Source organism: Ptychodera flava, chromosome 20 (assembly GCF_041260155.1).
Source record: "Ptychodera flava strain L36383 chromosome 20, AS_Pfla_20210202, whole genome shotgun sequence".
NCBI classification, from domain to species: domain Eukaryota; kingdom Metazoa; phylum Hemichordata; class Enteropneusta; family Ptychoderidae; genus Ptychodera; species Ptychodera flava.
Window position 1 is genome coordinate 17761730 of NC_091947.1, and position 14226 is coordinate 17775955.

General features: G+C 37.4%; 1 protein-coding gene across 3 annotated transcripts in view; it reads right to left on the minus strand.

Moving 5' to 3' along the window:
- Positions 1-14226, minus strand: part of LOC139120195 (glycerol-3-phosphate acyltransferase 1, mitochondrial-like) — a 52073-nt gene that overhangs the window by 22774 nt on the left and 15073 nt on the right. For all 3 annotated transcript variants that reach the window (XM_070684363.1, XM_070684364.1, XM_070684365.1), the window contains 13 exons: positions 13653-13769; positions 13039-13106; positions 11278-11388; positions 10752-10795; positions 10013-10112; positions 9511-9607; positions 4399-4632; positions 3837-3885; positions 3619-3699; positions 2527-2609; positions 1838-1954; positions 886-1063; positions 465-535 (listed from right to left, as the gene is read on the minus strand). In XM_070684363.1, coding sequence (XP_070540464.1) covers positions 465-535; positions 886-1063; positions 1838-1954; positions 2527-2609; positions 3619-3699; positions 3837-3885; positions 4399-4632; positions 9511-9607; positions 10013-10112; positions 10752-10795; positions 11278-11388; positions 13039-13106; positions 13653-13769 — 1350 coding nt within the window. The remainder of the gene's footprint in view (positions 1-464; positions 536-885; positions 1064-1837; positions 1955-2526; positions 2610-3618; positions 3700-3836; positions 3886-4398; positions 4633-9510; positions 9608-10012; positions 10113-10751; positions 10796-11277; positions 11389-13038; positions 13107-13652; positions 13770-14226) is intronic.

The window sequence follows — 14226 nt, forward strand, 5'->3', positions numbered from 1 at the left end:
TACCAAGTTTCAAATCAATCGGACTTGTGGTTTCAGAGCAGGAGATGTTTTGACCAAAAATGGGAGAAAATTACAAAAAAAATTCATGAAAAATAGCAAGTCCAAGATACTGACCCAAGATGTGCACAATCATTTCATGTCAGCCCAAAGTACTTACATGCTAATTTTTCATGTAATCTGCTCAGTGGTTATTGAGTTTTTTCAATTTTGACTGTATTTACATTTTTTCCCTTAATTTGCATATTTTTGGCAATGACAACTTCATTTGAACAAAATCTCATCTACAGCCCATCATCCATGTACACACCAAATATCAAGATGAAATGTACAGCGGTTTTGGAGTTTTTGATGTTGACGGACAGACATACAGACATACAGACATTTCCCTAGCCTATAAGAATAGCTTCCATTGCCATATATACATAGGCTATGGGAGCTAAAAATATATGTTCAACATCAAGTACCTGTCTGTGCTTGGTAAGCAGTAGAAACGCCAGTAAGTTTGTACTCATGATGGACTGGCATCTAGTTGCCTCTGTTGAATAAAACATGAAAGAAAGAAAGAAATTGACACATTGGTATCTGCTTAACGACTTTAAACAAAACACTTTTATGCGGCCGTGTAAAATTGTATCTGTATTAAAATTTAATGTGTCAGTGGAAAATGTTTCCCTCCTTTCATGAAGAATGTAGCAAGTAACTAGATTTCAAGAGAAATCCTACAAATAATTCATAGATTGGTTTCACTTTCAAAATATTGGTGCACTAAAAGTCATAGCTTGAAATCTTCTTGACAAAACGTGATTTTGAAATATTAGAATGCAGATCATAACATTTTAAATCTGGCATTTTAAATTACAAACAGTTTAAATTTTCATCACTCACCACACATGATATGTTCTCCTAAACCCTTGATGACAAGCCTGAGGTCGTCGTTGATGATCTCAGTACCATAGAGGGAGTTATCACTCCCTACGGACTTCATCTTTGGACTTCTGGGACTGCCGTTGTCAGTCAGCTCACTGGACACTGGGATGGATGGCTGGGCACCCTGTAAGTATTCCTGGAGGGGGAGGGAGAGTTCAAAACAAAGAAGGAAGACCGTGATATATCCATCGTTTATTTATTTATTTTATTGTGCAAACATATACTAACCCATCCACCACAAGAATTTGGTCAATACCCACTGTTTTCAATAGGATGGGTGGACCTACATACAGTGCAATGGGGTGGTAGGAGCTTAACTTCTCACCACTTGGAAAAAAAGTTTGGCTCGCCATAATCGAGTTGACAGGGAAATAATTGTTGACATTGACATAGTATCTCTTGTTGGTCCTTTCATAATTTCAATATTCTCAAAGCATCTGTCCTTCAGAGATTAATGCTAAACCAGAAGACTTTGTAGAATGCTTTATGATGGAACTACTGTAATGGATTACACAGACAATTGAGAAGAGATATGTTTATGTGTAATCTTCAAGGAATATTTTCAGAAGCATTTAACTCAAAAGCTTTTTCATTTTCAACAACGGCAGAGTACAGACTTGTCCATGAATTTCTCTGTTTTACTGTTGTTTTGACACACTCATAGTAACATTAAAATGATCAGTTATCTAAATGTGACCGTCATTGCTGATGTGATTACAGATAAAACTGGTATGACTGGTAGACAAACAGAAGTGTTTGGGACTGCAAAGGTCATTAGGATATTTCAACACAGTTTCATATCTACAGTCACCTTGGGAACAATGGCAGGACTGGCTTCACCCACACTGAGACTTGAGTGAGCTCTTCAGTGTTTCTAATGATGGGAGTTTATATTTCAGTCCACACTTACTTGTAATGAGAATGGTTGTGCAAAGTCCAGCCTGACACTGCCGTAACTGTGCTGCCTGGCTACCTGCCACAATCCCCACAGAGCATTCAGGAACGATTCACTGTCTTTCTTGTGACCCTGAAATTCACAGTGAAAACAACATTTTAGCTAAAAAACCATAGACTACAACCATTACTAAGCCATGTCGTTTGGCAAAAAGCATCATTAAAAGAAACAAAACATGATTAAAATGCTGCAATGCTTTTTGGCAGAAAATTCAAGAAGAAAAGATTTCAAAATTGTCTATCACATGTTTAAATTACACTGACGTTTACACTGACCATTCCTCCTATGAGTTTGTTGGTTCATATTCAAATATGGTTTGTACAATATACACAGTGCCAGTCTCTAATTCTATTGTGTTGTCATACTGGAAGCCCTGTGTTATGCCAATCCTGACTCCAGATTCTGACCTTTCATCATCAAAATAATGAAACTGGAAGTAAAGATGTAACTAAACAATTCATACCTTTTCTATGTAATTTTCTATCGTTTTATAAATTTACAATCTCTGCTACAGTTTTACAAAAATTTTCAATATCTGTACCTGAATGACACGAATACTTGACAAAAGTTACACTGATAAAGTTCCTGCTTTTAGTTTGGTTACATGTATGATACAAGATCTAAATGGTATCTATGAATCTTACCATCTGTTCTCTGTTGTAGTTTCCCTCCCACACTTTCTCATAACTTATACTGACTGGCACCACGTACGCATCACTTATGATTCCTGTGAATCGGATGTGTGTGATAAGAAAATGTAGTAAGTAAGTCAATGCTGGTTCTACACTTTTGAAAATAAAACTTTGTAATTTGGTTTGTTTGTTTGTTTGTTTTTAATAGTATTCTTTTCAATGATAATTGGACCTCTGTATTTAACAATGGGGTGTATATGTTGACTTTCAGAACAAGTTTTCACATTTCGACGCTTCCAATGTCATGATCCTCTAAACAAGTTCAAGTTCGCTCTAGAAGTCAGTGAAAGTATGCTGTATTGAAATACCGTCACAGCTCCCTTTTTATTTTTTTTCCTTCAATGTTTTGAAAACACCAAAATAATGGCTCAAAATTTACCAGAAATTCAATCAATGTGATTGGATTATGTTTTGAGCGTCTAATTTAAGGCCACTCTACTTCATGCCCATGTTTGCACTCTGTAAGACTGGTAGCTTTCCTCATTTAATTGTAGTTAATCTAATTGATGGGAAAATTTGTGGTGCTCTGTATCTGCTCCATCTAGGCGTCCCACTGTTTCTTTTATAATCAGCCTCTGTTTCACCATTATTTGAGATGTAGAGCAATTACCCGCTAAATGATTTCTAGACAACAGTTTTCTCCTGTAGCCCTTCAGTACAGTTTTCTGCATAGCTAAGCACATATGGAAGTATATTACAGGAGTATCGGAGGTGCAGATTGGTATCAAGGTACAGATTAGAGATTTTTCTGGTCTTCATGTAACGATAAAATCTGATAAAAGGATAATGATAGTACGACCAAAACAGGTACACTGCCACTAGTGTGTTAATGAAAAGTCTAGAATGATAAATCCGGCATCAGGTTACGAGACGGTGCAAAGTACACTGAGGTAACACACCAACAAGTAGTTCATAGTGTATTAACCTCTTGATCAGTGTCCCCCTTTTTTTTTGAAGCAGTGCAAAGGGATCAACAGCAACGGATCAAAGTATGAGTCAATCTTTGAATGAAGTTACAAAGTCCAGGCAAATTGTGTGACCTACCATTCATACACGCATCAACCACTACTGACAGCAAGCCGCCTTTCGGTGGTAACGATTTGCCACTCCTTGATCTACCTCCCTCTGGAAAGGAAAACACGTACATAAATATCTGAACATATGACATTCTGAAAGGATTTAGGAAATTAGAAATATTTTGCATCTCAGGCAAAGTTAAAATCGTAGTGCATGTATATAAAACAGACTTGAGCAAAACTTACCGAGGAAGAATTCCAAGTTTTGGTTCTGCCTCAGGACTTCAAGCATGTACTGTTGACGATGAAAGTAAAAAGTATTTTAAGTAATTTGTGATGAATTCTGTACATGAGTTTACTTTGTAGATACATCATAAAGATCAAACGTAATGGTTAGTCAGTCTTATCACAAGACTGAACACGACAAGAGATTTTGAACTTGATTTCTAATACGGAAACACGACACAGATATGATGTGATAGAGTGATCAAGTTTTTTCACCAGTTAAAACTCTGGGAATGGGCGGTGACTTGGTTTGCGATGGAGGACAAAGCCAATTTTTTATCAAATGGTTGAAATAGCATGGCAAATGTACAAGTTCTAGACAACTAACCACGTTGTACGGGATATGGAATATCACTTCTGGAAAAGAAGTAAAGGTGCTGGAGTAAAACAGAGTATGATTCCATGATACGGACAAAAAATCCATGAAAGTCCCCTCCCTGCTGATGGAAAATTCCATTCCAGGTATTGCCAATACAATACATCCTAAATCCATCAATGTCAAGAGAGAATGCGCAAGACTTACATCATGTAGAACGGCTCTGTAGACATAATCTTTCTTGCCGTCGTCTCTGTCAAGTTTCCGCTTGATAAAGAAACCCCCTAGGTGCCTTATCAACCAATTGAAAAAGGTTATGTTGAGGTTGTCGCCGGCAGCGATGTGTGGCGCCTTAATGTTCCACTGATGTAGTACAAACGTGACCAGTATGTAGTCAAGGTGACTGCGATGCATCGGCAGGAAAATCATGGGCACTCCTTTCTGCAAATAAAAGGTAAATGGTTGGGTTAAGGCATCGCTGCAACGTGTCTGGCACTCTGAGAGGTAAAATTCAAATCTAAAAATGTCACCATTTTATTTATTGGGTATGATACAATGTACATATATTTTGATATTCTTTACAACTGTATCAATGTCCTTGCTGCAATCAGGCAACCTGTTTTGTCTCAAAGGTATGGTGTTACATTATAGAAAACATGTACTGGATAAAACTACAAGCTGAGGAGGTACATTGTGGATTATACCAGGCAAAATTTGACTGCATTGCTATTTGTAGTGACAAACATTATCCACATAAAAAATTTATTTGATTAGGGAAACCCATGATCATGATCAACTGTATAATTATCTTTCTCTGTATGTTTTTATTTGATATTAAATCAAACTTCACCTACTGAAAAGGACACACAATGAATGAATTAAACACATGAGCAAACAGCAGATTTAATTTAGATAAAAACATTGTTTTTGTGTTGGCTTACAAAGGGTCCTTATGGATATCAAAATCAGTTGAATATTCATCTCTGCCATGGTCCTAATTGCCTGCTCTTCGTAATGGTTAGACAGTACAGATATAGACATATAGCCTAACCGTATACCGCTACTATTCTGATAGCCTCCCACTGATACATATTTGTATTTCTGGAAAATGGGAATCTGTTCAAATGGAAGTCTTCATCTTTATACATATAAGGCATTGCTTAAGTACCACAAAATTTGGGGAAAACGGGTTTAAAAGTTGGTTTGAACTTCAAAGATCTAATACTTTCATAGCAAACAAGTTCTCTGCAAGTTTTTTCAAGTGAAGTTGCTATACTTGCAGTCTGTACATATAGCTATGTGATGTCTCAAGGGACAAACCAGAAGTTTGTTCTCCTTTCAAGAACATATTGATGAACTCAGAACTAGGTCTTACAGACACTATGTGTAAAGTTCAAAGGAGGGGCAATAATTGTTGTCTTGGCTGATTGCCACTTTCCAAAACACAGAAAAATTTCCATTGTTCTACCAAAAAAATATTTCCGAGTCATAAATTGTCAGTATTGTTCCATACAGACAGTTCAAGCTTTTATCATTTACTTTTGTTCCCGAAATGGTTGGCTAATGTAAACTGTTTATAGAAAACTGACATCATTAATATGTAAAACTAGCCCAACAATTTTGATTTAAAAATTCTTAATGAACTGAAATTGTTATAGTTCTATTCTAAATGTTGTAATCATCTTTGTCCAGTATTACAGTACAATAATCAAGTCAAGAATGCACTGGAGGAGAGAAGAGATTTCATTTCTTTCTGCAAATGTGCAATTTGTTTATTTCAAAGTTCCGTTGAAATCATAATTCATAATTAAGTTTTCTATAATATAACATTAATTTATGTAGGGTAATAACTGCCATGCTTTAATATAATGCAACACTGTGTACAAAGAGATCTCTATTAAATTGACCTTTGACCCTCGCCTCTGTACTTTAACCACAACCACATTGTTTTCAGTGATGCCTTTAATAAATGCGGGTCAATGTACGAGGAATACCCAGACAAGGTCCACATGGAATACTTCAATCACTTACAGCTACATGGGGGTTAACGTCTTCTTACAACTACACAACTTACTCATTTTGAATCCTAGTGTACCCTTGAAATATCATTTTACACTGGAGTATTGCATAGTGCTTACGTGACCATAAACGCGTGTTAACCTGTATAAACATTTCATTGTTTCTTGGTATATTGCTTTAGGAAGAAGATAAAAATATTGCCTATCATTAAGCTTGGACTATGTGTGCAGTGTAAGCTGACATGATGTGTGGTTTGCTTTCCAGGGACACCCACGTAATTTCAATTACTTTTCCATAACTTCCATCTCTGGAAGCATTCCTTCAACTCCACATGAGGGGAACGCTCCATTAACTTGGACGTACCCGAGTAACCCGAGTTGGTTATCAGAGGATTAATCGCTATGTCAACATATGCGAACAGATTATCTTTTAGTGTAAACAAAACATTAGCACTGCCGGAACTACTTTTAACATGGCCCATGCCGTGACGGCTCTTGTCCGGCACTCATGATTTCCGACCAGCGTTAAAAGTGCCGTCCAGCACTTGCTGTTATTTTGAAGTCATCATTTAGTTCATAAAATTGCATGAAGAGTTTACAAAAACGATGGTACTATAGAATCCCTTTCAAATAAAATGCTGTTTAAACAATACTAGCAGTTAATTAACGTACGCTGATTTTGCATACGAAAAGCTATTTTTGTATGAGAAAGTACGGTAGCGAAAATCAGCACAACAAAACAGGACTTCAGCACAACAAAACAGGACTTTTACTAAAACGTACTCTTTCAATTTCAGTTCATACTCACATTGCGGAAAGGTGCATGCAATGTAATGAAAATCACGAGCAAACTTTGGTGTCAACGGATCCAGTCTTTGAATTATCAATGAACACTCACTTATTTTTCTGGTCAAAAGCCAAAGGCTACTCGTCCATCGCAACAAGCCTCTCTGTTTGCAGCGTGTTCATTTTTAGCCGGATGCCAGCCAAATTGACCGGCTACTTCCGTATTTTGGCCGGCTACTTTTCAGCGATGTTTCGCTCTCTAGCCCCGAAATTCTGGTTTTGATGATAATATTTTGATATTTGTTGTCTTGCAAGCCGGAGATAACATTCAGAAGTGCCTATGTGGCTATATGTAATCTAGCAATTTACGCGGTGAACTTGTTGCTATCTAGTATCAGCCTGTAGTACCGCGATCTGCGAACGTGTACTGTACTCGGAATCGCTCTCGAGGTCATCCTTGCTTTCCCGACTACAGTCCGAATTATTCCGACGTGAACTCACATCGGGTGCAGCTTGCCATTGGACTGACGTTACGCCCACCAATAGCCGGCCATTTCCGAATATAGCCGACGTTTGTTTCTCTCAAACGCGAAAGAGAAGAAAGTCTCAAACGCGGAAGAGAAAGTCGACGCTTCAGAGCTTTTGTTTTCTGCGTAAGAGTAGGGCCTTGTCTGATGGGTAGGTTTTTGATCAAATGTAAAGCGACCAAAAGTTACTGAGTCTCATTTGTCATACTTTTGAAACGCTGTGGCCACGTCAATGCATCCATAGTCGATCATAGATCTACATCGCGTTTTGTGGAGGGAGTCTATGCTTGAAAACTTTGATTTTCTGCGTAAGAGTAGGACTTTGTCTGTTGGTTGCCGGAGGTTTTAGATCAAATCTAAATAAACAAACAATTACTTGGTCTCATTTTTCGTACTTTTGAAACGCTACGTCGATCACAGTGTCAACTTTCAGGTCGACCACAGTCCCTCTATCCACCGGTCTGGAAACGCCTATTGTAAAAGGTGTCAATCACCTGGATCGCACAGCCAAACCGCGATACGAGGTACAGTCACGTGATAATGCGTAGCTTGGGTTTGTCCTGCATGCCACAGTCCCCGATTGTGTGTATGCTTTTCTCGAATTTTCGCTGTTTTTGGCTCTGTTAAGTGTTCTCTGCGTCTATCTACGACACGAAGACAGAAATCATCATATCCTGAAACCGGTGTTTGTTTTTCGTGATCCTTCTCCCATCGTAAATGATGATAGTGTGCGATAATTTCTGGGGTTGATCGCTGCGAGTGTGTTGACGCATGGATGTCTATTTTTTACATTCATGGTTGACGTAGCACAAGCAACGGCTGGAATCACACCGGAAAATTTGTCGTCGCTTTCTCTTGCAATGCTAATATTCAGTGCCTCCAAATATGATCTAATTATGTTTTCTGTGTAATATTCTGTGAAATCATGTTGTCTGTTAACTGAGCAGAATAGGAAAGACAACTGCAGAAATGCATGGATAGAGGGACTGTGGGTCGACCGATATTGCATTATGTGTAAGCTTACTGTGTCACAATCGACTAGTCGACTGCAGGTTGTGTTGTACACATACGGTGTCGTACAGGTTGACGTTGGGTGTCGTCAATTTGGAATTTTATCAAACATGAACACTGGAATTTAGCTCTCTTTTTCAATTATATTCAACATCACCAAAAATCAATGGTAAGCTCGCGAATTCGTTTTATTGTGAAATTCATACCGTGAATTAAATCACTGAAAATTGTGCCGTCCGCCGACCGGCCTCGTTAACTGCCTCTACTATATCTCCTTTCTTATAATATGTACGAGTGGCCATACTGTTTACAGACGGATCCGGCTAGCAATTCATTGACTTAAATTCGCTCTATAGGAAATGTAACGTCACAGGATACGCGAAGCTCTTGGAGTCCTTACTCACTCGTTACGTTGTTTACAAGTGCAAGAAAAATCTCGTGGAAAGAACATTCCATGCTGTTCTGATTACATTTCCATAAGGATCAATGCGCGTTACTGAAGTGAAGCGTCCGAAAATAGGAAACTTGAATGAAAGTGAACGAAGAACGATATTTTGTTTCACCATATTTCTAAAACTTAGTTTAGAGCCTAAATTAAAGAATAAACTAGATTACTTGCAATGAAAAGAGGGCAGTTCACTTTTTCCTGTCAACATAGTTCCATGTGCAAGCATATGTGTGTGCCCGTGGTACTGAGTGAGTCGTCACAGCCCTGACGTTCCTATTATAGCACCAGCTCGATAAGATAATCGCAACAATGGAAAATTAACACCTTGGGGATTAAAAGTCTTCTGTTTGTCACCCGAGTTGGCAGGCAGCAACTCGGGTTTCAGGTACCATCAAAGTTAATGGAGCCTTCCCCTAATGAATGGTATTCATTGTCCCAGTAAATGAAACTCCAAAAATTTGCTGCCTCAAAAAAATTTGTCCCGAACATGCAGAGAAATGCTGTTGGGTATGTGCTAGCACAGGCCTACCTCTGATGCTCTCTTGACTGTCTGCATCTGTCCTGTATGTACATGAACGCCAGTGAAAAAACTGGACATGACTCTCAGAAGGAACCATCCTGTAAATCTGAAAATGACACATTCACAATCATTGGTTAATTAATCGTCACCTCAAACCGAATCAAGATGAAAAAAGTGAACAAAAATGAATGGCAAACATTGTTTGGCTGAAGAATTGATGAGGAATCAATATCAAGAAGAACGTCAAAACTGTTCTGATATGATGTGTATGTATTTACATTTCCGACAGATCATAGGTAAACAGCATGATAGTGCAAGAGGTACTGAAACTCTACCACAACGAAAAAAATTTCCATGGCTTTTTATAAAAGTGACTCCTGTTTTCATTCATAGTGAAAACTTTCCAAATTGCTGACAGAATATGATGCAAACACGGCAGAAGCCATGAAATGTTATCAGCTGAGACTGGTGGCATGTATTTATCTGTTCATGAATGAAAACACACACTTACCCTATGAGTTTGTTGGAGATGCTTGCTATCATATTGGTAACTAAGTGATACGCTCTGGCAGCATGTTTCTTTACTGCAAATGGGAATTTCTCCGGTTCACCTATCAGGAAAATATTCTCATTTACTCTTGGTTTTCCTCTTTTCATGACAATGCATTTGATTAGAATTTACAATTTTGTGAAGCAAAGCCATTCCAGTTACAGCCGAGGAAACAATACATTATTAACCCTTTCTGCGAATAATTTGTACTTTATGGCATACTTAAAGAGCTAGTTCCATTCTCGTAACAAAACAATCTGTTTGTCTTTAGTGCTCCTTGAAGTAAAATGTACCACTAGGACAGAATAAACCCTTTATCATAGTTGTGAACCTGTTTACTGGGAAACTGGGTGAACAGGTTAAGACCTTACAAATCTTGTAATTTTTGTAATTCTTCATTGGACTACAACTTGTTTAACTAATTTTGAAACCTCTACACAAACTCAAGTTCTTTCTTAATATTGAAAATTTTCATACAGCTTTTATAGAGAGTGGGAAGGTGGACGGTGGGCCATTTTGAAAGGCTAGTATTGGTAAATTAGAGATGATTTACCCTTTTATATGACAAGGTCAGCTTTGGTCTTTGAATCATATCAACAAAATTAATGTAAAGATACGCTGATTTCATAACTGACTTGAAATATGTAAAGTAAAGAAATGAAGATAAGAAAATCGTACTGAGGGTTTTCCTGTCACTTACCATCAATATCTGACATTGCACTTTTTTCTATTGCAGCTTGTACCCTGTTACAACAGGAGAGAATATGTCAGTTAATTTAAGCTTTGTTTTACATTATTTATCACATGAAAGTGAAAGGTTTGGCATACATGTATCCTGCTGAAAAGTTGACCCTTGACCCCAACTCATTGAGTTCATTTCAAATGGATTATCTGCAGAAATTTATTTATTAATTCCTTTCATTGGAACAACACTGTCTGAAACATTTTTAATGGCATCCAAAAGAACATGCAGTATATATAACTAAGATATTTTGTACTAATGGTACATGGATTATTTTGTTATGATGATATCAAATGGTGCAAGCTGTTTCTGTAGTTTTCAAAACAAAATGTAAAAAGTCTTCCTGTTTTCATGCTGATTTTACTGTCATTAAAACACAATTCCATATAAAACCGACAGAACAAATGATGTCAAAACTTAGAAAATATTATTTGTGTGAAATGTTAGAAAACAATTGCAAAGCACTATGGGTAACAATACTCACCTATCTGAATTTACAACAGACTCCAGTACCTTCTTTGGGTTTGGGTAGTCGTGTGTATGTTCAAGTCCAAGTTCATGGGCTAAAATCGGGAATCTGCGACTGAAAAAGCCCCTGCGAAATTCAAAACAGACGGGTTGACACAGGTGTGATATCAAGAAGACAGGTATCGATGAATATTGATTTTGTTAGAATTTTTGCAAAGACGAAACAATGGTAGTTGAAAATGCACACAGAGATCAGATGTACTAGTTGTCCAATTGGATGACGCAACTTTGACATGATAAATGCCTGACTTGTTGACCTCAGCTTGTACACGTGCACAAATGTCAATTGTAAGTATGTGCCATCACCTGGTAAACCAATACAGCACCCCCTTGCTATGAGCAATTTTGTGACATTTTACTGAAAAATAGAGGCTTGACTTGAGAGACATTTTGAAAGTTCTGACCAGAAAATTTACCAAGCAAGCCAAACAATCTCATTTCTAAAGCGGTAAATTGTAAACATATTCTTGTGAGAAGGGATATAGGATATAATTGGATGAAAATACTTTCTATTTCACTTATTATTCTCTTGAAGATATTCATAATCATATGCACAGATTGGCCCAGTTCTGACAGTGGAAACTTAGGACAGTGTTATTTAAATGACTGTCTGAATTTCTATAACTGTTCACAGTGATTTATTAACCCTGGGCATCAGAGACAGATGGCAGTGTACGGTGCCATACTCTACGCTTGTAAGCAAAATCTGTTGTTGGAATGGTAGTGTTGTCAGCATATTTCAACAAGAAATATGGATCATGATGATCTTTGGCCTGGAGCAGGTGTTCATGCGTCAGATGCTAGACTGAAGAATTGATCTCCCAAGGCAAGGGGCACAGAGTACGATATTCACAACATGAATTCATTACACAGCTTTTGATTGATGATGGCGATGAAAGACTGATTAAATCAACGTTCTGACGTGTCATTATTAGAAGTCATCATCATAATTCTCAGTGTAATATTGATTTATATTTGCTATAATGGATGAATTAAAAACATCTGTCAAGTGATATAAAATGTCAATGACCTGGTGTCTTCACAATCGTCAATCAAAAAATTTATTCATATTTTATATTACACTTGAGTACAATCTGATCAAAGATGGCTGATATTTTTGTCAGTTAAACTGCAACTCATACATAAATTAAATAAAAACTGACATTAAAAATTTGGTAATTTAATAGAGAAAAACAAAACGTGCCGGTGTCAGAAACTGTTGTTTAATTTTACAAATTTCCCATGGTACACAACCGTGTAGTTGATTAAAATTAAAGTGATTTGGTTACATACGTTGACCAAACTCTAAAAACGTAGCAGGACCCTAGCAAAATTCCATTCCAGATGACACCAGGATTTCCTTTTGATTCCAAGACTAGAGTCACATGAATATCATGTGACCTTTCCAAATTACATTTTGAATGTATGATCACATGGAAATCATGTGAACAGATTTGTAAGCATGTGACGGGCATAGATTGTTTGTAAACAGGATGTTTTTCCACACCATATGTACACCCCCACCACCCCCCTCCAGACGAATTTTCGATCTGTTTCATTTCAATATTCCTGATCAATCATGGATTAACTTCCAAGTTTGGGTGGGACGAAGCGAAGCATTGGCAATGAACTTTGTTATACCACATTCAAAGTTCACCGCTGTCCCTTGGGGATTGGTAAATATCGCTGCATTGATAGGAAATGTTCAGTCACTCACCTTCCGGGCTGCACATGAAGGATATTTCTGATTCCCATTGCTGGTGTATCATTATCATAATACATCCCCTGTGGAGCAAAATACATTACGTTAAACACCGTGCCATTACTCGCAAATAATGATGCAAATACTTGGCAGAACGTTGAGATTTTCTAGACATGAGAATGCTAAATTCAACAGTCGTTACTGACAAATGAGAAAAATAATGGCGAATAGCCATCGCCTGAAAGCACAATCATATTTTCTGCTGTGAATCAATCTCTTCACCCCTATTCCCTGTATTTGGTTCCATCCATTCTATTGAAAACAATAAGAAGGCAGTACATCTTGATAGTTAAAATGGCAAACTATATTAGCTTTGCAGTAGCCCATTTCTTCAGTTTTTGATTGACAAAGTTATCGACCAACAGCTTTGAAATTCTAAACAATTTCATCAGCAGTGTACTATGACAGACACAAATCCTGAAATTAATTAAGGAAATTGTTTGACTGTTTGCATAATATTTACTCCTCTAAGAAGACTATTACAAGGTATTTCTCCAGCTATCACAACCTCAGTGAATTCCCTTCTGCACTAAAGTTTTCTAGGAATCAAGATGAGAAATATCACTTACCCTGCTCATTGGTGTACACTTAGAACAGCATCTACCTGTAAATGGTCTGAGAGGTGCCCTAACGTCCGTGTACGCCGGTGCGGTCGATTTGAAAGACGCTAAGTCTGGCAGCAACTCCTGCAAGAACAACAGATACATGGTTTGTTGGATAGAAGTTATCAGCAGAAAGTATGAACAACAAATGGTGATTCCATCATCATACACATGTACATGTAGTGAGATGAATGTTTGTTTACACAGCTATCGCACTCCTCTAATCCACTGAGGTCATCAAACTATTTGTAAAACCATCTCTCATCCAATGAAAAAGAAAACAGCTGCCACTTTCGTCACCTGGCTACAAGTATTATCGTTTTTACTTTTTTTAGCTCCCACATTAAACAAAATGTGCATTGCAGCAAATTTCAGAACACTGAACTGTCAACTTCTATTGATATTTTGAAAAGATAATCAGATTTTTGGGGAAGGCTGAAAAAAGGCTGATCGATACACCAAAGAGTAAAATCTCAATCATAAATAAACATGCAAGTTCATGATAGTTGTTTACTGAGTGAAAACAAAACGTCATATTCAT